This window comes from Centroberyx affinis, unplaced genomic scaffold, assembly GCF_046629955.1.
Source record: "Centroberyx affinis isolate AG114_WGS23_722 - 3 ecotype Tasmania unplaced genomic scaffold, CSIRO-AGI_Caff_v1 ptg006085l_1, whole genome shotgun sequence".
NCBI classification, from domain to species: domain Eukaryota; kingdom Metazoa; phylum Chordata; class Actinopteri; order Beryciformes; family Berycidae; genus Centroberyx; species Centroberyx affinis.
In genome coordinates, this window is record NW_027283096.1 from 77,949 (window position 1) to 103,007 (window position 25,059).

The window sequence follows — 25,059 nt, forward strand, 5'->3', positions numbered from 1 at the left end:
TTTTGGATTTTTGGGGAATTTTTAGGACTTTTTGGGAATTTTTTGGCGGTTGACTTGCCTGGATAATCAATTAAAATTCCAGCAAGTCCAGTCACACACATTTCCTACATCAAAGGTCCGGTATATTGGAATATCTAACAATTGTCCGTATTTTTGATAATGATAATAATAATGACTTTATTTGTAGAGCATTTTTCTAAAAACATGTTTTTTCACAAAGTGGTTTACATACAATAAAACACAAAGAAACAGTGAGGTAATTAGAATTAGATCAAATTATGGAAAATGAAAACAATAAAAAAAAAATGATTAAAAGGCCTACATGGTTATTGTATGTCTAGTCTTGTTTATTTATATAGTGCTTTATCACAAGCATGTCTCGAAGGGCTTTACATAGCATCATATACAGTACATGTCATATACATACTACATCATACATATACACATCATATACATCCTATACTATTTCATGTAGGTCACATACTTCATATACATCATATGCATACTATACATCATATACTATGTCATATACATAATTTTACTAGATTACATACATCATACTACACAAACACACTCATGCCTATGGGCAATTTAGAGCCTTCAGTCCACCTATTCTAGATACTAAACCTGCCTGCTGTACATACTGGAGCCTTGTCACTAAGTCACTTTCCACAAGAGGGGGCAATTCACTGGGGTACAGAGGGAGTGTGTATGTGTGTTGTGTGTGTGTGTGTGTGCGCGCACAGACACACAGACACACACACACACACACACACACCACACTCCCTCTGTACCCCAGTGAATTGTGTGTGTGTGTCATGGGCGTCAGTTGGGTATGGTAAGGTGTGGTATGCGCGATACTTTAAGGAGAGTAAAGATAAAGCAAAAACCATCATAAATCTATTTGGAAGCCATTGACCAAATAATAATATAATATGTAGAACATCCCTATGTCTAATAATTTATCACATTGACCAAATAATATCTCGTCAGTCCCCACATCTAATATTTCATTACACTGACCAAATAATAATTTATTGAACGTTTTGGTGGTAAATGATATTAAATGTTAGGACTTTGCCATACCTCCATAGCGTGTGTTTGTGTGCGCGCGCGCCCGTGTGTATTTGTGTGCGTGCGCACACAATGGCCGTTGCCATTGGTGACGCGTCTCTATCCAGTTTAGTCCTGCCCCAGCCTCCCCTTTACAGCTCGTGATTGGCTGGTGGGAGTTGTCCAGTGCCTCTGACTGGCTATGCTAGCTGTCAGCTAGCTAGCTGAGTCTATTTAGTTTAGCTGGTTGTATTATCGGATCAGATTAAACCTGCAGGTCAGCAACGTAACGTGAACTACACCGTACGCGGACTTTATGATATTTTGTGGTCAACGGTAGCACATTAGTTCTCTAGATAGTTTGCTAGTTTCGCTAACATCACAAGCAGCTTCATCCTTTTTGCTGGCCATTTTTTCTCAAGGCACGAAAACGAAAGATTGCCGAAATGTCTTCAGACGAAGACAGGGCCAAGGACATTTTGAAAGGCTTCAAACTGTATCCTTTTTCTGTAGAAGAGGTTTGCTGGTGTTCCTCTCATGTTAGTCGGACAGTAATAGGGTAATTGTCTGTCTTGTTTGTTACTAGCTAGCTAGATGGTAATAACATTTATTGTGGCTGTCTTTGGTCTAACGTACTGTAATGTTGGCTGCTGTAGCTAGCCTGTCATTAGCTTCACTTGTCATTTGTCATTAGTTAGCTGATGTGATTGTGCCTGTTCTGATCTGACAGGATGAACAGCTGTTGCATCTGTTTCTATGTTATCGGAAGCTAGCTCACAAGAAAAACTGTCTACCAGCAAATATGCCAGGCCCTGCTTGGCTAGCTGCTCTCTGTGCTAGATGAGCCAGCTGTACCCATAAAAACCTTTCAGTAACAGTTAGCTACAGACTGGCAATTAATGGCGATACAGGTAAGGTTGACCTAGTTGGTTTTGACTGATGCATCATGCTGTCAGATGCCAGCTGTTCCTTGTCAAGCATCCTTGCTAGTGTAGCAAGCTGATGGCTAACAGTTATGCCAGCAGAGTAAAAAAAAAAAATGTTACTACCGATAAGTAGCTCATTATTTGGTTTTGCTGCAGGTTTACTCCATTTAAAAATGTGGCAATTCAATCCTACTGTGCTTATTTGCAAACATGCATACCTGGTAAAATTGACACTCATATAACCCACCAAGCAGCTCTTATTTCAATAAAATACTAGCCTTTAGACAATCTTCCTCCACCAAAACAAACTGTGAAGGGTGAGAGGGAACAGTGTGAACCAATTATAAAAGTTAAAGGTTGAATGTGTAATATTTCTGCTTTACTGAAGCATAATAGGACTAGTAAATGTCAGCAGAGGTTCCTGAATAGTAGTGAGTGAGACAAAGTGAACAGCCAGAGAACAGAGATTTCTGCATTAAAAAAAAACACAGGAGCGGCCGCTGTGTTGTTGTTGTTGTTTGAAGGCCCTCCTACCACAGTGCCAATAGACTTGGCTAACATGCAGCTAGCTTGACTATTTAGCCTTCTAGCTACCCAATAGCAACAATAAGTGACTTGTAAATAACAGTTCTGCCATTACTGAATATGTTAACTCACCTAGAAAAGTCTCCTACACGTTTTCTAATTCATTTTTTTGTTGTTGCGTTCAACGTTAGCCTTTGTTACGCTGGTAGAGAGAACGTCAGGCCAAGCAGAGGGCATGTGCTTGAGTAGCTAGCAGTCGCAGGGGGGGGCTAAAAACACTGGGAGCTCTCTTTATAGCGACCCTACTTCTCCATACATGTAACAATTAAACATACACAGTACTTCCCTTAAAGCCACGGTTGTTGTCCGTCACACCGCACTGGTAGTATTCCGTAGTTTTCCAATACAGAGGGGTTTTAGTCATGTCCCAGCCTTTCATTTCTCTCAAAACCAACTTAAAATGTCCGCTGGTGTTCTTCGGCTTCTTCAGCGGGTGTAATTGCGGGTTTCAACAGCTGCACAGCGCCATCTACAGGCACCTGACACAGAAGCCAAAGAGCTCATCCATTGCTATGTGACCAATGCCCTACACCCTCCGAACCGATAGATGGCGCTGTGCAGCTCTTGAAACCCGGAATTACACCCACTGAGGCTAAGATTGATAATACAATCTTAGTCTCTGTTGAGGCTAGTGCTTGAGGAGGGCAGAGGAGCCGCCAAGCCTTGAGTTGTTGTTGTAATGACATCGCTGAACAATAGAGATCAGCATTGGACCAGAAATTACACATAGACCGATTTTATTGAATTGATTTATTGAAATTATTGAATTCGCCATCAGACCCTACCGTTTTGTCGAAGGTCTTAAAGGAATAGTTCACCCAAAAATTGAAATTTTGTCATTACCTAGGCTACTCACCTTCACGTCAGTTGAAACACTGATGAAGTTTGTATGTCCACGTAACACACAGCAAGTTAGCTAGAGCAGTGATTCTGAACCTTTTTCATGTCAAGGACCCATAATGTAGTCCACATTAGAGCCACGGACCCTCATTTGATGAGTTTTGTCTCTAAAACCCAAATCTGAAAATATTTTTATTGTCAGATATGATTTTGTCCACAATTCCATGACTTTCTGTATTGTAGGTAGAGAGATAACAGTGAAACTATGATCAAAACAGTCATTCTTCTACATTCTCTAATTGTGTTAACTTCTTGTAAATGAAATAATGCTGAAGTTTAACAATTCATTAATTTGCTGGGGACCCCCTGGAACCCCCTCAAGGACCCCTGGTGGTCCTCGGACCCCACGTTGAGAACCACTGAGCTAGAGCAGCTCCATGTCAGCCTTCTCCAAAACAACTGAAGTGGCTGGGAATTGGTTCTTTAGAGCAGTTTTGTTTTCAATCCTGGTCCTCAGGACCCAGAACCCTGCGGGTTTTCATTCTAGCGTTCTAATCAGGGACATATTTACGCCTGGGATGCCAGGTGAATGCAATTAACTACCTGCTAGGATACATAGGTTGTTTTTCATTATGGCCGATTCTGTCCAGCTATCAGTTATGAGTTGTCTCTTTGCTGTAGGCAGGATGGCAATTCTTTATACATATGTGACTTATTGGCTGTAGGCAGAATGATAGCAAGGGACATTTGTATCTGAGCCCTGTTAACCATGTAATTTTTACTAAGACAGGTATTAGCTTTATGTATCTAGGTATCTATGTGTGTGTCAGTGTGTCTATTATTACTTTCGTTCGTTTTGTTATCATTTTTCTTATTAATAGTAGAGATATTATCCCCAGGGATGGTGGATCACAAAACTGTATGAGCCACTGGAGTTATTTTAGCAGCCAAACTTAGCTCCTGGAACACAATTTCCGTGGAACAGAAAGTGCAGAAAGTAGCCACAGCCAAAATTTACCAGCTCTTTGCTGTTGACTTGTGTAAGCCCTAGCCCAGGCCTTATTTAGATGAAAACAAGCTGAAGCTTTGCATCTGGGAGGTGATAGAGTGTGTGAGTGGATAAAAGTTAAGCAGCCACCAGGGCAGGTAGGTTGATGCTTCCCCTCTTATTGTCTTTGACTGTCTTTATGTAACCAGCTAGGACTGAAATAGCCCCAGTAATACCCTCTAGAAAAAGCAGCACACCAGCACTGCCTGCTACTGCTACTACAGCTATGGCCCAGGCTTGCACTGCTCTACAGCCAGTGAGAACTGGACATGTCTGTAGGTCATCTGCGGGGGGTCCGGTCCGGTGGCAAGGCACAATTGAACCACACAGTCGGTACATCTCTTGACCATAAAATTACTTCCAGCTACAGCAGCATAATCCAAGTGTTCTGAATCTTAACAATGACACTGTGGGTCATAAAGTCCAGTATTTACCTCATTATCTCCAAGATTTCCCCCTCTCACGGAGCTGCGGACGCCTTGTAGCGCTCATGTGCTCCTTGTAAGCTTGTCCTTTTGAGTTTGACAGTCGTTAATGGGCTACAACCTGTAGCCAACGTGTATTCAAGTACTTTTTTCTTCTCAAAATTACAGTATTTCCAACGGCATTTGAAGGCAGTGCAGAAAATGAGATGAATATTGGAGTGTTGGAGCCACGGTGCAACCATTTGGCTTCAGAACACATGGATTATGCTGCAGGAGCTATTTGGAGTAATTTTATGGTCTTTTTGGAACTGTAAAGAATAAACCCTGGCAGAAGGCTGGCATGGAACTGTGTTAGCTAACTAGCTGTGTGTTATGTAGATATACAAGCTTCACCAGTGTTAACACTGACATGAGGGTGTGCAGATGACCAGATGTTCATTTTTGGGAGAACTACTCCCTTAAGACAGTCCTTGATTTTTTTTTTTCCAGAAATAGGCTTACTGTGGTGCTATTCTAAATTATTATATATTATTACAAATTATTATATTCAAAATAATTGTATTGTTTTGGTTGGTTTGGGTTGGTGTCATCAATCGGTTGTCCTTATCAAAATTCTCCAATCTCATATTTAGAGTGAATAGCGGCCGATTTTGATATTGGACCAAGCGATCAGTGCAAAGGGGTTAAATTAGGATTTGGGAGATGGAGGAACCCTAAAATCTGGTGTATATCAGGTGTATAAATGTGCAGCAGGTAAAAATGTCTTAACTTAATATAGCTCTGGCGGACTGCTCTGAGCTGTAGTTCTGCTGCTCTGAGATGCATAAAACAGTCTTCTTCTTCTTCTTTGCCGTGTAAAACAGTCTCTATTATTAATCTCTATCTCTATATTAGATACCATTGATCTTAAAGGGGACATAACCCTATGTAAGGGCAATCTCTACGCAAGATGTCTTTGGAAGACGAATGCTTCCCTATGTGTATGCGTGTGTGTGTGTGTGTGTGTATCTTAGCTTTCTTGGTAAGGCCAGGCCTCTTGCTGTAGTCTTGTAATGCCTAAATCCATGATTTAGTGGGACAGGGATTTTCTACCCTCTATCCATGTAGCCATGCTAAGGCTAATAGTCTTGTATATTTTTGTAGCCTGTAAAGCCTACAGCCTTTATTTCTAATTCCCTCTGTTTGATAAGTATATTTGCTCATATTTTAGTACGAAGCTTGCTTGTTTTCTGATCTGCTTCTGTTGGGGTTCGTTAGGTAGCCGTTTTTTTGTTACTGCAGTGCATTACCGATAATTATGGTAATCGATGACGGAACGCTCCAGAGACTTCCGCCGAGTTTACCGGTATCCACCGTTGTTTTTTCCTTTGTTTTTATCCCCAGCCTGTATTTGGGGCCGGCCTTTATTTGTTTGTGTCGACCACGGCCCCGGCCATTATCGGAGATCCGGCTTTTAATTGACTACTGGCCACTATTAGAGGAAATACGGTAGAGCTATTATGGAAGTTTACTTCGGTAAAGTATGGGAAGCCCCAAGATTCAGTGTGAGAAGGACACATCACGTCTGGGCAGCGCTGTAGCCTACAGTACAGAACTGGTTGAAACAGCTGGCAAAATGAACAGCTGTGTGTCTCAGTTAATCACACGTGATGTGAAACACAGTCCATCTCAAACTGTAATTTTGCATTTAGTGCTTACTTTCATGAGAAGATTGTTCTCTCCAAGACAACTTGGGAAGAACTTTCTCCACAACGTCATAGGTATCGACTTGGCATTCTTGAATTTGATAATCACCTCAGGTTACCATGCCCTGCAAAGGGTATTAGAGTCAACATAACAGAAGTTCAAGTGTATTTTCTTCAAATCACAACATCAACATGTGGCTTGGTGATTATCTTTGAAATTTTGTTTCTGACCAACCTGTAGAATTTCAAGGTTTTTTGTCACGATGTTACAGTCTGTTGAACGTTTTGTGCAAATGTTAAAAAATTATCAGATGAATAACTTAACCATTTTAGGACCGATGCCTTATCTTTTTGCATAATAAATAGAGGCCTACGCAATTAATGTAGTTGCAAAATTTTGTGTCATTCTGACTTGCAGTTCATGAGAAGATGGCAGCCAAAATGGGCCCTAGAGGCAAAAGTGTTCAGCATGTCCAGATAGATATCTGTACCAAGTTTCACATCTCTACAACTAAAGGCATGGCAGGGCTGAGCCTTACAGGGCTTTCACACCAGAAGCGACTATGCGCATAGTTTGCGTGAGGTAGAGGGCAAGCTGGAATCTCGGTAGGCTACAGAAACATATTGTCACCTTTCCAATGTGAGCCTGAATGGATATGCACTAGTGGGGTCACCAGCAGTTACAACAGCCTATGGGTTAGTTTTCTGTAAATAGTCTGTTTTAAATGGTGTAGATAGATTTACTAATGACACGAATAATGTGCTAAGTTAATGCTTTCAGGTCCTAACATCGTACAAAGCGGCTGAAATAATACAGCAATGATACTATCTAGGCTTCTTTTGAATATGCAAATAACGCGCCTCGTAGAGGTCAGCGTATTTGGAGGTCAAAGTTCAATATAGTTGAACTCTGGGCGCAAAACCTGGTGAAATATCAAGGTGGTTCTGTGATTGCGCGTTTGGTGTGAAAGCCCGGTTACTTTGAGGGGTTATTATAGTGCACCTTATGGGCCAATCTGTGCCATTCTTGTGTCCAGGTTATGAGACACCACGACTATCTATGTGCCAAATTAGAAAAAGGTTACCAATGTATGCCTGAGTTATTGGACTTAATAATTTGAATGTACAACACAGGACGAGGTGAGGGGTAAAAGAAGTTGCTCATGACCTCTGTGTCAAACCAACCAATTAGTGCTATTTTAGTCTGCTTCCCCCGATGATTCATGTTTCATGAAACCTGATATTAAAAGTAACTAAAAGATCAAAATTCACTGGTTTTTCATGTTCACTCTTGTTAGATTTCTTAGCTATCTTTTTCTTTGTTTTTGTTTTTATATTTTTTAACTCTGTAGCACTTTGAGATTCACTGTGAATGAAAAGTGCAGTACAAATAAAATGCATAATAATTATTATTATTATTAGGATGTCCTGGTGGCTCAGTGACCTAAGGCATGTACCATTTAAAATGCAACTGGGTTGTGAACACTGGCTGGTCATGGTGCATCCTGCTAAAGGCTAATGCAAATTTTGACTAGTAAAGCTAATGTTGACAGGACAGCAGTATGCTGCTAATGCTAATGTTAACTAGTTGTTTAGGGATGGGCATTTTAAGTAATTTCAATATTCGAGTACTCGCATTAAATTATTATAGAGTACTCGAGTACTCGCAAAAAAGAAACTAATGTAAGAATATGGTCCGAAATTAACACCCAAGCGAAAATGTGGGTAGGGGTCCGTGTCCGACTGGAAACACACAAGCGGAACCAAAGTTTGGGTAACGCTAAACAGTTAATTTCGTAGGCTATAGGCCTGTAAGAATATCTATTACTATCTAATGCTTTCACATTTATGTAAATTGGCCAACAACGGAAAACAAGTGCAATTTGAAATTCATTTATTGAACAACCAGGCTTCAATTAGCCTATTAAACCATAAATTATGGAATGGCGACCAGGCACGTTACAGGCTGTAATGTTAGATCCTGTAACGATGCGTGCGCAGATCTATCATTTTTGCTAGCAGTCCCATCCAAAAAATGTAAACTTTTAATATAGAACAGGGTCAATTTACGTTTATATTTATTATATACATGTTTTTTTACAAAGCAAAAAAAAAAATGCGAGTACTCTATACGTTGAACCTTTGAACGAATACTGACGTCCAAATCGAGTACTCGAGTACTCATGCACATCCCTAGTAGTGTTGCCATGACATCAAAATTATGACTTCGATACCAGTACTAAGTTTAATATCTAAAAATGTGGTTGCCCCCCTCCACAGGGAGGTCAGAGGTCAGGGTCAGGGTTCCTTGTTAAGGACTTCTGAATGGGCTCCAACAGTACCAAACCCACCAGCTAAACCCCTCTAAAAGCCCGACTCAGCCCTGTAAAGGTGATTCTGGTGATAATGGGGATTATGATGACCATGTCGATGGCGATGATGATGATATTGTGTTAAGTGTGAGTTGATTATTGGATTTATTGTATTCCTCCCCTGCCTGTCTGTAGTGTATCAAGGTTAAGGCTTGGGTTGGTCTGTAGCTGGCCTGGCTTCTCTTTACTTTCAGTTCAATCAGTTTAGAAGGTGAAATTTACTATACATTTATATACTGAAAACCTTAGGAAATGACTTCATGCATATCATGAATAAATTGCACTGTTCACATAGGTAGATAGATAGATAGATAGATAGATAGATAGATAGATAGATAGATAGATAGATAGATAGATAGATAGATAGATAGATAGATACTTTTTCATCCCCTTGGGGAAATTCAGGTGTCCAGTAGCTCACACAATCTGTATTAACATATAACTAGAGATTAGAGACAATACACAATAAAAGAAGGTAATGCAGCATGCACAGGGTTAAAAACCAAACATGTTACACTGATGGGATTGTTAACATTTTGAATTGATTGAATTGAAAACCCTGGTCTTTAGAAGGCTAGAGATGGGGTTTATTTGTACTGGGTTAGGCTGGGAATTAGGAAGCTGCCAGCATTTTGAACCATCAGCCTCTCTTTAAAAATGAATGCAGACTAAAGATGACAGCAGCTACTCACTGGGGACTCATTAACAGGTGTGTGTGTGTGTAGGTATAGGTGTGTGTTTGTGTGTGTGTGGTCTGACAGATGGCTGCAGGCACCCTGGAGGTTAACACACACACACACAGAACCTGCATTGATCCTTGGAGAGAGTATTGTGCAACCTTATCTGTGATGTTTTTGAAGCTGAAATCGATTGCTGTGTAAGTTTTTATTAGTGGTTCAAACACGTAGTAACGAACCACTATTGTTTTGCTACTGATTTATTTTTATTAGGTTCAAGCACTTTCTTTCACTTTCTTTTTCTCCATTAAAAGTGTCTGCAGCTCAGAAACTGTAAGTCCTACAGCAACCATATTTGGCAGGTGGGCTCCTACGGCCCCCCACTACTCAGGCAAGGCAACTCACACATGTTGGCCAGATGGTGGCGCTATAACAAGCAACTTTACGTTTTGGCCAATAACTTCTGAACACAGAGAGAAAATTCTTGGGTTCCTAGGTTCTTTTGAAGGTGCGGGGTTCAACCCATATATCACTTTCAATGTCCGCCATATTGGCTTTTCTGCCATTTTAAAGTTTTTATAAAATCACTTTTTTCACAACTCCTCCTAGGCTGTTGATCTGATTCATACGAAACTTGGTGTGGACATCTTGGGAACATCACCTGTAAAAGTTACATAAACATAAATGATAGGCCAAAATGGTTTGGTTTTTTATCAACCAATGAACTTTTAACGAAACACAGTCTAACACAAATTTGGCCATTAATTAAACCAAAATTTGAAACACATGTTGAGGAGTGTTGTTGAAATTCGGTCGTGATTGATGAAAGTGGGTGTGGCTTATTACATAATAATCAAATCTCCATAGATATTAAAATCAAAAAGTTTGTAAAAAAAAATCAGCCGTATGTCCTAGAGAGTTGAAATTTTCAGGACGCCGGTACCTGCCCCCGATTATGAAGTCAACCCCTCTTTATAGCAGAAGTGAAGATCGTAATCGAAAGTAGAATGTAGATCGAAAGTAGATCGAAATGTCCAGCTGCAAATAGTTTGATAAATTGACAATGTGATATGTTCAAGATAGTTTGATCAATCTTTCCCAAGCTAAAGACAAACGATGACTGTACTCTCAAGATTGATGTCTGTAAAGCCATGTGTAAATTGATTAGTGGAGGGCACTAATGCCCTCCACTAATCCTTTGCCCTAAAGTCCCTTTGTTTTGTTTCCTCACTCTGGCACAGCAAAGCCAGTGGCCTAGAGCTTAGGGCACAGGTCTCCAGAGCACCAAATTGTGAGTTTAACTCCTAGACCTACCATCACTAAGTCATGAATAACCAAGTAACAGAAAACTGTGTATGATAATGCGTTTTGATAATGCATTTTGAATTTTCATTGAAGAGTAAATCAACACTAAATCACATAGAAAACTCTCTAAACTCTTCTGTGTGGACTTTGCATGTTCTCCCCATGTTTGCATGGGTTTCATCCCATAGTCCAAAGACATGCAGGTCAGGATTGGAGACTCTAAATTACCCTTAGGCGTGACTGTTTGTGTATTTTCTATGAGGTGTATGATGTAGTATGGTATGTGACATGTACTGTATGTAATGGTATGTTAAGCCCTTTGAGACATGCTTGTGATAAAGAGCTATATAAGTAAACATGACTTGGCAAGTGCGACATAGTTTAAAGTTTCAACTCATAGAGAGCAGTGCAGCAGCAATATTCTGCCCCATACCCAAACTTGGTATGTAGCCAGAGGGCCTTGAGATACACTTTGCAACCACTTTCCAGCAAAATCCGCTAAACAATATGGCCACCATATCCAAATGAACTTTGCAATGGGTGTGGCCTAACACAAAACTGGCTATAACTGATACACCATTGGTGCAATCAACACAAAACCTGGCGAAATTGTTCAAGAGAGGACAACAAGCATGTCTGCAATGGCATTTTCAAATCAACCAGTAGGGGCGCCACAATAGCCACAAAACAGTATCTCCTAAACCCGAAATGTGGTTCCGATACTCTAGGACCATGGGTTAGGTAGGTACAGCAGGTTGGACCTGATTGATGAAAGTGGGTGTGGCCTATGATGTAATAGGGGTGGGCGATATGAACTCAAATTAATATTACAGTATTTTCCACTGTCAGGACAGTATCGGTATTATATCACGGTATTCAAAATTTTATAATTTAACATTTGATAATAAAATGAAAACATGTGTTTTATCTTTTTAATACCAAACAGAGTGAGACGATGGACAATATTATGCATCTCAAATGCTTTTATTGTGCAAATGTTTTCTTTCTCCAACTGAGAAGCAAAGGTAGGCTATAGGCCATGGAAAATATGAAAAAAAAAAAATAACGTTTTAAATATTGCAAGTATTTATGTAAAGAATGGCCTCTAAATTGATGTGGGCATTTAAACACACACCAGTTAGCTGCATAGAAAAGTAGGAGATACGCATGGCTTCTGTTTTTGTCGGACTACGCACCCGTCTGTTCCGTATTTTAGCCATATAAATGTATATAAATGCCACGATTTTGCTTACTATGGTCATTTATCACCATGTCGGTAAACAAAATAGAGGATACATAAACCAATGTCGCTTAAATAAATGTTGGAGATGAGGTTATCTGTGGAGCCGCTGAGAAGCTTCTATGGTAACGGTACGCCTACACCACACTACACATGATACACACCCCTATGATGTAATAATCATACAATAACTTATAGATTGCAGTGCATTTTCACAATCAGTTCCAAACTTGTCAGTCTTGTCTGGAACAGCATTTCAAACATGCGTTCAGCCAGAAGGGGGGGAGCTGTAGTGACATTTCAAATTTTAAAATGCTGTATCTCACAGAAAGTGACATCAAACTTGGTAACATGATCCAGCTGTCCTAGCTTTACAAATCTGCCTTGGGACCAGTGTTGGGGAAAGTTACTTTTGAAACTAACTAGTTACTTTACTTCGTTACTTCCCCTAAATAGTAACTAGTTACGTTATTAAGTTAGTCTTTATTACTTTACTTACTTTCATGTTACCCACTTAAAGACACGCCTTTAAAATATGTCTTCTGCTGATGTCATCACTCTTGTACAGAAATCATCACTAATCATCAGGTTTGGGACACAGCCTTAATTAACAATCTACTGTTGCCTAAAGAAAACATTAAGGTGCTTTCAGTTACCTGGTTCCACAGTAAATACTCCTTGGGGGTTTGGACCGACTGAATGCTTTTCTACTGTCACTGTCAAACATTGGCTCCATGTTCCTCTCTATAAAAAAGATTAATTTGAGAAAAAATATGCTATCGACACGGCGCTATTGACGTTAAAAGGCGCATCAACCGGTGAATATCAAACTTCAAACTAACTTCACCCCGGTGATCAACGGAGCCTGAACTGATCCGGTCATTGGTCAACTAATTTCTGCCATTTTTAACATTGTGAAAAACTGTTTTTCCCTAAGGCTTTTCCAGTTTTTCACCAATCAACACCAAATTTGGTACATAGCCAAATGGTGATGAGATACACTTTGAAAGCATTTTCCAGCTAAATTAGATAAACAATATGGCCGCCAGCAACCAACGACATATAGACGTAAGACATAATAGACGTGGCCTAACACAAACCCGCCCAGAACTTTGTGACCATTTTTCCAATCAATACAAAACTTGTTACACATGTTCAGCAGAGATCATCTCATAAGGGGTGCCACAAATGGCATGAATTTGCATCTCCTGAACTGGTAGATGGAATTACAAATGTGGTTGTTGCAGGTGGGTGTTCCCTACAAGAGATAGCTGAAATGGGTCTTCAGTGCCATGAGTGCTTGAACCACGGCATATATGGCTATATTTTTATGTGTAGTTTATAAGGAAGTAATTTGATGGGGAATGAAGGGTGATGGCACTCCTCTACTCAAAGTAGAGGAGGATAATGATTGACCTGCCTATAATTTTCTGTAATGACATGTAGAACAGTGTTTAGGAAGTAATCAGACATTGTGATGTAGCACGACTGAGGCTGGTGTTCCACAGAGTGGCCTGGATTATTCAGGAAGGAGTGCAGGAGGAGGATGAGTTTGAGTGGAGTTGGGACTTAGTTAGACTTGAGAGGATTAGAGGAAGCATTCAACTCAGCACACATTTCTAGAAAGACAGAGGTAGAGGTGGGGGAGGGTGGAGATGGTAAAGCACTGCTACCATATAGGATTTGACCCATATGGGGTTTTGAAGGCCAATACCAGTCCTGATATTTTTTTTCTGCTGATAGCAGATATCGAATAAATCTTTAAATATGACTGTTTCCATCCGCCCAAAAATTCCAAATTTAGTTACAAATTACTAGGATGCAGAATTTGTTTTATTTGCAGGGTGGAAAAGCCTCAACAGCATTTAGAGCATCATTGGACACTAGATTTGTAAAATCCTTCCACACCACACTGACATTGATAGTTTCACATTTGAGGTATAAGATGCATTGTTATTGATGAGGCCTATGTTCTACAGTTTCTGTTTGGACAAAATACTTACTCTAAAATGCCATGTCAAAGTGTACTAGTAGATGGTGTAGGACTACTAGCTAATCCACACAGTCTCCTCAGAAAATGCACCTTTAATATGCCCAGGGCAAATTCTAAATATTGGCCACATACTTGTTTGGGCTATATATTAGTGGCTATATATTGCTTGGTTAGTTTTTATGTTTTTGTTGTATATTAGAGGTGATGCATGTAGAGGAAACAATTGGCCTCTCTGCGTTGGAAGCTTGTCACTCATCTAATCGTTGTGTGGTAAACTGGCAAGTCAGTGTCCTGGGGCTTGGGACTCTGCGCGCGTGTGTCTGTGTGTGTGTGTGTGTGTGTGTGTGTGTGTGTGTGTTTTAAGGCTAATTGCTGGGGGGAGGGAGAGGATCTAGGGATAAAGGGCATCACAGATGGTCTAGAGACTTGTGTGTGTGACACTAAGTAGTGACTGAGTGTGAAGGCTGCTGAGTGGAGAATCTTCTAGAACAGAGGAGCGTGCGGTGTCTGTTCATACACACTGATTGTCTCTATCAGTCTGATATCCACACTTTAAGTGTTGCCTGTCATCAGGAGCCAGACTCACTGTAATGGGTGTGATGTGTGAAGGGATTGTGATGAACAAACCTGAAAAAAGCTTGCCTGACAGTGGAGCCACAGGCTGAGGCCCTTTACTGGCGTCTGTGATTGAAGGCTGTATTGTTGTCGGTGTGGTTGTGGAGGTCAGGAACAGCTGACCAACTGCCAGCCTGATGGGACAGCTACCAGCTACCAGTGAGCATCATTTACATAAGGGCTTATCAACCTCCTCTTTCTCATATGGATTTTTTTGAAGACTGATGATAATATATATATATATATAAAAAAAAAATTCACAACTTTGTTTATTGGAATAGAAAATACAAATGTGCTGTAGGTCATACAAAAATATAAATAATATATAAGGCACAGTTAACAGGTATGCATAGACTTACAACGTCCATACACACCCACAGGCACTTGCATGCATACCTACCTGAGAATATTATATATACATACATGCTCAACATATATGTACCCAAGTTTTATGTTTATAGAACAAACATAACAACTGAAACACAACATATAGCCTGGACGCCTAGTCAATTAGAGAAACAGTTTGTATACTCAAGATAAATTAATAAACACTATTATATAAAGAATTATAAAGGATTATACAGAAAAAATACAAATGATAATATTTTTTGGATAGAAATCTCCCCCAGAATTGTTTTCTTGTCAGGGTACTACAGCAGTACAATTACTACTATTAGTGCTACTGGTACCACTGCTGCTACTATTAGCCTTCTACTACTACTAACACTACTAATAATAAAAAGGCATATCCATGCATACTTGTGTGGAATCTGATCAGATCTCCTTAGAATCAATTCAGGGCTTCCCATAGGCAACCAGTGTAGTTGATAAGTTCTACAATAAATATGTAATCAATCAAACTGCATCAGATCCATCATATCAGACTGGACCAGATCCCCTTTTTAATAAAATGACAGTATCGGCTCCATATATCACCAAACCCATACATTAGGGGAATTAATACAAAGGTAAATAAATACAGAAGCAAATTAAAACAGAAATATCAATTTATGTCACATTTTATCAATTAATTAATGCCTACATTTATTTTTAATATTATTTTTGGTGCATTTAATGGCATATTAATTTATTTATTGAGTCATTTATTTATTTATTTTTGATTTTGGCAGTTACAGTCCTCCATGGTTTATTCCTGTGTTAAGCCGAAATACAAACTGAAACCTCTCTACAGCTGAATGGCAATTTATTTTACAATAAATTGTAAATAAGAGGTACTGATCTTATTCAAAAGGCTGCTATGACTGTATAACAGTTTTGTACTTCAGCAGAAAAGCACAGTTTGGTATAGTATCTTCTTCCCTCTAGTGGTTCAACGCTGCCATGGTGTGTTGCAGTGTAATTCCCGTCTTTCTGTATATTCTTTCGTGTTGTTGTTGTTGTTGGCCGTTAACCCCTCCCTATCAGTAACTGGATGAATCTTCGGGATGCAGAGACTGGCAAAGTGCTGTGGCAGGGAACCGATGACCTGTCTCTACCAGGAGTAGAACATGAAGGTACACGCACACTGAACACGCTAAACACACAGCAAACGCAGAGAAAACATGCCGGTGTTACAAAAAAAGCATGTCAATGGATTTCAAAAGTGTGCATGTAATAAGTTAACATCTAGAGCCTTTTTCTGAGATGTGATATTGAGGATCTCTAAGTGTTTAACACTACAATGATGCATTAATTATTAAAGATGTTATTAAATAAAATAGTGAATATGATGAAAATTAACCAATCAAATGCCTTGATTAATTAACTTGTTAATTATCAGATATATATATATACATTGGGTATATGCCTAAATTCCTCTGTCAGTATATGGAAATGTCCCAGTAGAATACTCACTGGTGAACAATATGCATCATGTTCACTCCTATTAATCAAAACAAGGGAACCATATGCATCACATGCACTCCTATTAATCAAAATTAGGGAACGATATCCGTCACATTCACTCCTATTAATCAAAATGATGGAACGATATCAATCACATGCACTCCTATTAATCAAAATGATGGAACGATATCAATCACATTCACTCCTATTAATCAAAATGATGGAACGATATCAATCACATGCACTCCTATTAATCAAAATGATGGAACGATATCAATCACATGCACTCCTATTAATCAAAATGATGGAACGATATCAATCACGTGCACTCCTATAAATCAAAATGGGGGAGCAATATGCATCACCTGCATTTCTGTTCATCAAAATGAGGGAACGATATGTATCACATAGGGCTGGGCGATGCTGCAAAAAATATTGTAAAAAACCAAAGTGATTATACATTTTGTGTGTGTGTGTGTGTGTGAATGGCGTGTGGATGGTGTGTGTGTGTGTGTGTCAGGGTTTTATTTTTTTGTTTTTGTTTTGTCTTGTTTTGCATATTGCACAGTGAGATCTGCCCCTGAAGTGTATGTGTTCTACTTTTTCATTGTAAAATAAAATCCCCCCCCCCAAAAAAAAACAAAAAAAAGGAACGATATGTATCACATGCAGTCCTATTAATCAGAACAAGGCATCAGTATGAATCACGTGCACACCAATTGTCATGTATTCGTTATGTAACATTATCACTCCTGTTACCTGTACATACACAGTCCACTAATTTCACTCCGCTCTGCTCCAGTGTGTACCAGACATGCAAATTCACTCTCATTCATAAATTCGGTTGTCACTACTGAATTCTGGCAGTGTGTACGTAGCCAATATGTATCATGTGATACATCAATTAATCGAAACCGGGGAATGATTTTTATCACATGCACTTCTATTAATCGAAATGAGGGAGCGATATGCATCATGACCACTCCTAGTAATTAAAACAAGGGAACGATATGTATCAAATGCAATCATTAAATCAAAAGGAGCTCTATCCCATTCACACAGAATCATATTTTGTGTCCTCCATGATGTGGCAATTATGGCCTCTGCATGTAATAGAAATCTTCCTTTGGCCTGTCCTGTGAACTTTCCTTCCTTCCTCTCATCCTTTACCTTGGTACATCTTAACAAACTGTTACATATGGATCTTGTCAAAATGACAAATGGAGCTACAGCCAGAACTGAGGGTGGCATCACTCTTCTAATAAAGCACTATTGTATGCTTACATTCACATCTATTATGTAGTAATAGATGTGAACATCCAGTTACAATACAAACTTCAACTAGTTCTTACTCTTTTCCTCTCCTCTCCTCTCCTCTCCTCCTCTCCTCTCCTCTCTCTGACCTCTGATTGTTTCACTCATTCTCTCTAGCTCGGGTTCCCAAGAAGATCCTGAAGTGTAAAGCAGTGTCCAGAGAACTGAACTTTTCCTCCTCAGAGAAGCTGGAGAAGTTCAGGCTGGAGCAGAAAGTTTTCTTCAAAGGGCAGTGTCTAGAAGGTAAACAATCTGAACCCGGGTTACAATATGGTTACAATATGGTTTTTTGAGGGCCAATACTGACATTTTTGGTTTAAAGCTGCTGATAGCAGATATTTTATACAGATATGCAAGATCTTTACATTTGACCATTTTGATGACAAAAAATTTTTTTCCATGTGCTTGCTCCAGAATTTTATTCTTGTCAGGGTGGAAAAGCCTCAGCATTTAGAGACAGAATCGCCACTTGCAGCTATGTTTCTCATTCGATTTTAGAGCCATGATATCCATCTTTTTTACAACATGTTATGAAACATTCGGGGTCGGGGATAAATAAATAGCATAATGAAAAATAAAAACTAAATAATATCTAATACCATGTCGCTTTTAAATGGACGTGGATCCAGATTATGCTAATGAGGAAAGGTTGCATGACTTAGTTATGGCAAGAGATGAATTTCTGGACATCCAAACATAGACTTAGACTCTAAGATCACCTTTCTAAATTGACTAAAAGCAAAAATATAGCTATTTCCTGGTTTTGGCCTAATTATTACATAATTTATGCAAATTATGCTAACAAAGAAAAGTTACATGATTTAGTTATGGCAAGAGATGAATTTCTGGACATCAGAACATAGACTTAGACTAAGATCATCTTTCTAAGTTGACTAAAAGCGAAAAATATAGTCATTTCCTGATTTTTACCTAATTGTTACATAATTTATGCAAATTATGCTAATGAGGAAAGGTTGCATGACTGCGCCATGGTAATAGATGAATTTCTGGACATCACAAACATGGACTTAGACTCTTAGATCACCTTTCTAAGTTAACTAGAAGCAAAATTATAGCCATTTCCAGTTTTTGGCGATTAATTAGCTCATTATGCTAATTACTCAAATTGCCCAACATGCAACTCTTAGCAACCAAGCATAATCTCATCTGCTAAGCCTATAGATGACATTTTAATCATAAAAGTTCATAGCAAACAACACTGCTGGGTTTCATATAGACCATATAGAGGTTTCCAGTAGACTATGACCTTAAATTAAGGCTGCACGATACTGGCTTTTTTTTTTTACACAGTTCCTATTTCAGCACTTGAAAGTAAATAAACATTTATGATTAGGACTTGCTCAGTTTTGATTAATTCACTTTACCAAAATATCTAAAATATCTCATAAATATCATAGTCTTCAATCTTTTATTCAAGGCTTCTCAGTGAGTCCGAATATTTTACATTCATAGGGAATCTTTTCAACGGATTCCAAAGGTTGTGTTTGCTCCTAAATATTACTTTGTGCTCTTCAGTCCTCCATCTCAGTAGAAAAGGTATCCCACTTTTAATGTTACTACCTGATGCTAACCCCAAAAGCCATTATGGACAGCCGTTTGGAGGCAATGCATAGGGTGTGTGAGAAGTCTGGAATCATAGGGAAACCACCAACTAAACCTGTATTAAAACCGCTTGTGGGATTCAACCCCACTCCTCCATTCACAGACCAGAACCCCTATAGCCTTCAAGCTTGTTCATGCTCCACATGGAAATGGATGCAATGGAGTGCATGTGGTCAAAATGATATAATTGCGGTCAGAATGACTGGGTCCATTGTGCACAAGGTCGTACACAACCTTAATCCAAATTTTATCGGAATCGCAATATGGCCTACTGCAATTTTCAAATCGCAGGAGGCGCAATATTTGTTAAAGGTGAAATGTGTCAAAATAGCATTTTAAATGAAATATTGTGGTGCTGCAGAGATGTCCTGGCCTACACATCATATTCTACAGACTTAAGAAAACATCTTTGTTTGGTACAGATCCCCGCAAAAATCACACCATAATCATTTTAATACGTTTTTCAATGAAAATAAGAATAATGATGTAAAAATTATCATTCCCTCTAATATCGCAAATCATATCGCAATTGCAATATCAGTCAAAATAATCGCAATTAGATATTTTTTCAAAATCGTTCAGCCCTAGTCTTAACTATTCGGATGACTGCAGACTTTTCACACACACTGTAGATGAGCAATATGGCCAATTTTTTTTTCTCTTTTTGTCCGCTGAAGGCAACATTGTAAACTCAAATTATGCTTGCAGAGAGTTTACCAGCAGACTAAATGTATGTTGTGTGGCTGTGGAAGTAGCATTGAGCTCTACCTCTGTGTCTCTGTGTCCAGAATGGTTTTTCGAGTTTGGTTTTGTCATCCCTAACTCCACCAACACATGGCAGTCTCTGATAGAAGCAGCACCAGAGTCCCAGATGATGCCAGCCAATGTTTTAACGTAAGTCTCTGCCCATATGGTGTTTATCTCCTCTCTGCTTATGTTTCCATACTGCTGATACACATCTTTTTATCTCATCTATGTTCCCATACTTCTGTCGAGTGAATTTTAATCAAGCTTTTGAAAAGTCGCAAAAAATAAAACAAATTAGGTGTGTTTTCGTCAGCTGGGTTGAAGTGAAGAAATCGATTTCCTGAAGTTAAAAAAATCACATCCCCCCGAAAAATGGAAATGGTCTTTCAAGGCTTGATTATTAATATTTGGTCAAGTGTTATTGCTCTTTAGTGTCAGCTGATGTTAGTTATAGTTCATGTTTTCATGAAAACCCTAAAGGTCATTATGATCATACAGATCATACAGATCATACTAATGGTCATACAGACACGATGTGGACTTAAACATGTTAGAAGCAACGTGTGGCATGTCTGGAGGTCGCCATTACTTATTCAAATGTGTTTCCAGCACTATTTATAAAAGTTTTTTCATTGGCAAAATGTGCTTTTGTGGCGATATTGAGGAAATATTATCAAGTCTTCCCATTTCTATTTAGCCTTTCTAATTTGATTAGTCATAATTAACATAAAAAAACCCAGCTTGTGTTGTTCAGACAATTGTCATACAATTACTTGTTTTGCCATTTTTTTTTTCAAGGAGCATTGTTAAGTAGTTCTACCTAGAGCTGGGCCAGAATATCATATCACAATATTTTACAATACGATATTTGACAGCATTTGGTTTCATTTTGTACATCACTCTAGGACACCAACCAATGAATTCACCCAGGTTTCTCCATTCAGATTGTTGACCATTCATACTATGCTTAAAAAATAATGAAAACCGAACTATAATTAGGGAATCAATTAAAATGGTATTAGATTCCACTACTTTAATTATGAAAATGAATTTTCCACTCATACGATTATGTGACTTGTTGAATACTAGACTCTGCTAGCAGCTTAGAAAATGTCAGTAACATCCTAAGTTCAGTATTGGTAAAGTTTAGTGTCTGGTATGACAGAGAACATAATGTGATGCACTGCTGTTAGAGATCCATTTAGATCAATGTGCAATTTAAATATATAATGTATTTCAATGAAAAGCAATAAAATACCATTCTATGGTAAAAATAAAGTATAATAAATAAGGTATACTGCCCAGCCCTAGTTCTACCTTACTGTAGTTTAGGACCTTACCTTAGAATTATATTTGGTTTACAATTATATTGTCTCTTATTCCCAGTGGTAATGTGACCATATAGACCAAGTAGTTGTAATATATTGCGATGGTTCCCAAACTGGGGTCTGGAAACCTCCAGGGGTCCTTGAGTGGGTTCAAATGGACCCCTGGAGGTTGAATTTCACTATAAAGATATACCATGTAAGATGTAAGATTGCAGAGTGCTTATTCAGATGGCTGATCTGTTTTTATTCATAATTTATGCAAGTAAAAACACTCTGATGTAAGATTATAGGCTGGATTCAACTGAAAATCTTACATAGGTTACTTTAAATTCACTAAAACATTAGCACAGTGAAAGAATGTATCAGGATGATTACCTTATCATTAGATTTCACTGTCCCCACTCTTATCTCTCCTATCCCCTCATCTCCTCCATAATGTCATATCTAACTTCTTAAATGGCATTCCTTTGGACAGAATCTGATCAAATGGGGATGCAGTGTCTACCTAATCATAATCATAATGTACTGTATATCTCTGTTTTTCTGTGGTACTGTTGTTATAGAGACACTAAAATGACAATTCCAGATTTGATTTGAGCAATGATATTTTTAAATGATTTTTGCCATACATCTCGGGCTCATTCATCCATTCAATTCCAAATGGCATAGAAAACAACTCCCGAGACTTCTAATTTCATTGGTAAAGCTAATCCATCACTGTGAATGAGAAGCCAACAATCTAGTTTTGGAAAGATCAGAACGCTAATATCAGCCTATAAACTTTTACATTTTGAAAGAAGTTCCATTCACCCTTTCGTATTAATGTGCACATTGGGGAACACCATGAGAGCCAAGATAGATAGGTTACCATCTACAGAAATGAACTCCAATCACGCTGGAATTGTCCTTTAATACCTCCGTTCATGTCTATCTCTCTCTCTATTCCAGTGGTAATGTGATCATAGAGACCAAGTTCTACGATGATGAACTTCATGTCAGCACCTCCAGGGTACGACTCTTCTACGTCTGACCTCCGACCCCTGACCCTACCCTCCCTACCGCCGACTTCCTGCCAAGATCTATAAATTACCAAGTCGAGGCACCATTTTCAGACATAAATAGCTTGTCGCTGACCTGGGATCAGCATGCTTTGTCCAAAAAAAAACCCCAGCTCTGGTCCCACAGTGACTGAACTGAGCGTTGTTGTGTAGGAAACTCGGTTGTTTTATTGTCATTGTCTTGGCCTGAATCATTTCTAGATCTTGGGAGGAGAGGGAAGAGGTGGAGAGAGAAGAAGAGTTAATCTTTCCATTGTTTCCACTTTTCCCAGATCAGCTCTCTCTGCCTTTTCCCCCAACAGACTTTTCCATTGTAAATACATCACCACTGATCTCAAGTCAGCCAGGGAGCCGCTCTGTAAATTAACTGATTTGTACATTTTTTTTTGAACTCCCCACTCTCACTCCACGGTTGCATTTACTCAGGAACAGAAAATCAGACTTGGAACTTGCTGTGGCACAGATTGGATCTTCTCATGGCCCGGTCTAAACATGAAAAAACTGCACATGTGATTTCTCTCCGTTTAGCCAGCCGCCAGAGCTGTGTGACAAGTTCAATATAAGATGCTTTGTGTCAATGGAAATGCAGCCCAACACCTCTCCTGAGCTGCGTTCAACAAGAGGTTATGATCGCGAAACATAAGCCAACGTTCGCTCAGTGGGTTTCAACCATGTGCCGTGCGGGTCCAGGAGTCGGAGTGTTTCCGTTTCAACCTAGCAGCTGATTTCGCCGGCTAGATCCTCCTCTCTGGTTGAAGGTGTGTTAAAGGAATAGTTCCCCCCAACTACGGCCTGGTGGGTCACAATGGCACATGATTGAAAACCACTGAGTTAGAATGTACCATATTCATTCGCAAACAGCCTGGGGAGGCGGTACATGGCCAGCATGAGGTTGTTGTTTTTTTTTCCTTTAAAATATGAGATTTTGCACTATTGTGCTGATATTTGGCAAAGAGTTAAAGCAATAGTTCACCCAAAAATGAAAATTCTGTCATCATCTCCTCCCCCTCATGCCAGTTGAAACACAGGTGAAGTTTGTCCATATAACACACAGGGAGGTTGCCAGCACAACTCCATAGCAGCCTTCTCCAAAACAACTGAAGTCAGTGGGGACCAGTTCTTCAGAGTTCCAAAAAGACCTACAGTATATTTACACCATCATTTAGTGTATATCTTAACTACAGCTGCAACAAATAATGGTGTATAGGTCTTTCTATTCACAGTGTGATTGTTTGGCTGTTTTTGTTTTGGAACTCTAAAGCAGTGGTTCTCAAAGTGGGGTCCAGGGACCCCTAGGGGTCCTTGATGGGGTTCCAGGGGGTCCCCAGCAAAAAGGGGAATCATTTATTTTCACTATAATTCCATCCATAAGTAACAGTAAGTGGTCATGGGTTTCATACACTTTCTGTAATAAAACATCTAAAAGAAAAAAATCCTATCAGATGGGGGACCCTGGGACAAAATCTTATCAAATGGGGGTCCGTGGTCTAATTTGTGTCAGTTTAGGGGTCCTTGACGTGAAAAAGTTTGAGAACCACTGCTCTAAAGAACTGGTCCCCATTGACTTCAGTTGTTTTGGAGAAGGCTGCTACCAAGTTGTGCTGGCAACCTCCCTGTGTGTTATATGGACTAACAAATTTCACCTGCGTTTCATTTGGCATGAGGGGGAGTAGATGATGACAGAATTTTCATTTTAGGGTGAACTATTCCTATTTTTAAATGACATTGATTTCAAACATTGGAGTTTCAACTGAATCATTACATCATGCAGATGGGCATGCATTGTTTATTCACAATAGTTCACCTGTTTACTATTTTATTCCAAGTGGACAGAGTTGCAGAACAGCTCAGTAAGCGGCTTGTTGAACGCAGCTCTGCTCTACGCGTCCTGGCTAGATTTTGAACTTTGGCTTCCCGTCCATCTCACGGCTGTGATGTCATTGTTTTGGGGTTTTTTTTAGCTGCTAACTGAGCTCTGTAAAATAGACTTGTGTGTTTAATACGACAGGAGGTGTGGATTAAAGTTGTCAAATGTTTAATAACTTGATGTCGCGTCTGGTCTTACTGTGTTCATGTTGGAGGACTGATTCTGTTCTGGATCTACAAATTAGCTCATTTTGACTGAACTATTGAAGCATCTTGTAACTATTGAAGCATCTTGTAACTATTGAAGCATCTGGTAATGCTGTTTTGAAGTCACAAGGAAACAGCATTTCGATGTTGTTTTGCTTCTGTAATTCACCATATTTCATAAAACAGGATGTTGGCACAGGACATAACGCAGGGATGGACTGTTCAAAAGTGTTCAAAGGTTCAAACTTATGGAGCCCCTCTGGGGTCACATGGTAGAAAAAAAAACTTGATGTCTAAATCCGTGTGA

The 25,059-nt window shown here is 39.2% G+C and overlaps 1 protein-coding gene across 1 annotated transcript; it reads left to right on the forward strand.

Moving 5' to 3' along the window:
- Positions 1 to 1,322: 1,322 nt before the first annotated feature.
- pde6d (phosphodiesterase 6D, cGMP-specific, rod, delta) lies at positions 1,323 to 24,689 on the forward strand. The gene is made up of 5 exons (XM_071512095.1): positions 1,323 to 1,549; positions 16,190 to 16,278; positions 18,041 to 18,166; positions 20,335 to 20,440; positions 22,570 to 24,689. The coding sequence occupies exons 1-5, from the start codon at positions 1,500 to 1,502 to the stop codon at positions 22,649 to 22,651; spliced, it is 453 nt and encodes a 150-aa protein (XP_071368196.1). The 5' UTR covers positions 1,323 to 1,499; the 3' UTR covers positions 22,652 to 24,689.
- The last annotated feature ends 370 nt before the right edge of the window (positions 24,690 to 25,059 follow it).

Coding starts and splice junctions, on each gene's coding strand:
- pde6d (XM_071512095.1), top strand. CDS start 1,500: ATGTCTTCAGACGAAGACAGGGCCAAGGACATTTTGAAAGGCTTCAAA. Junction 18,167..20,334: donor CAAAGGGCAGTGTCTAGAAG/GTAAACAATCTG, acceptor CTCTGTGTCCAG/AATGGTTTTTCGAGTTTGGT. Junction 20,441..22,569: donor ATGCCAGCCAATGTTTTAAC/GTAAGTCTCTGC, acceptor TCTCTATTCCAG/TGGTAATGTGATCATAGAGA.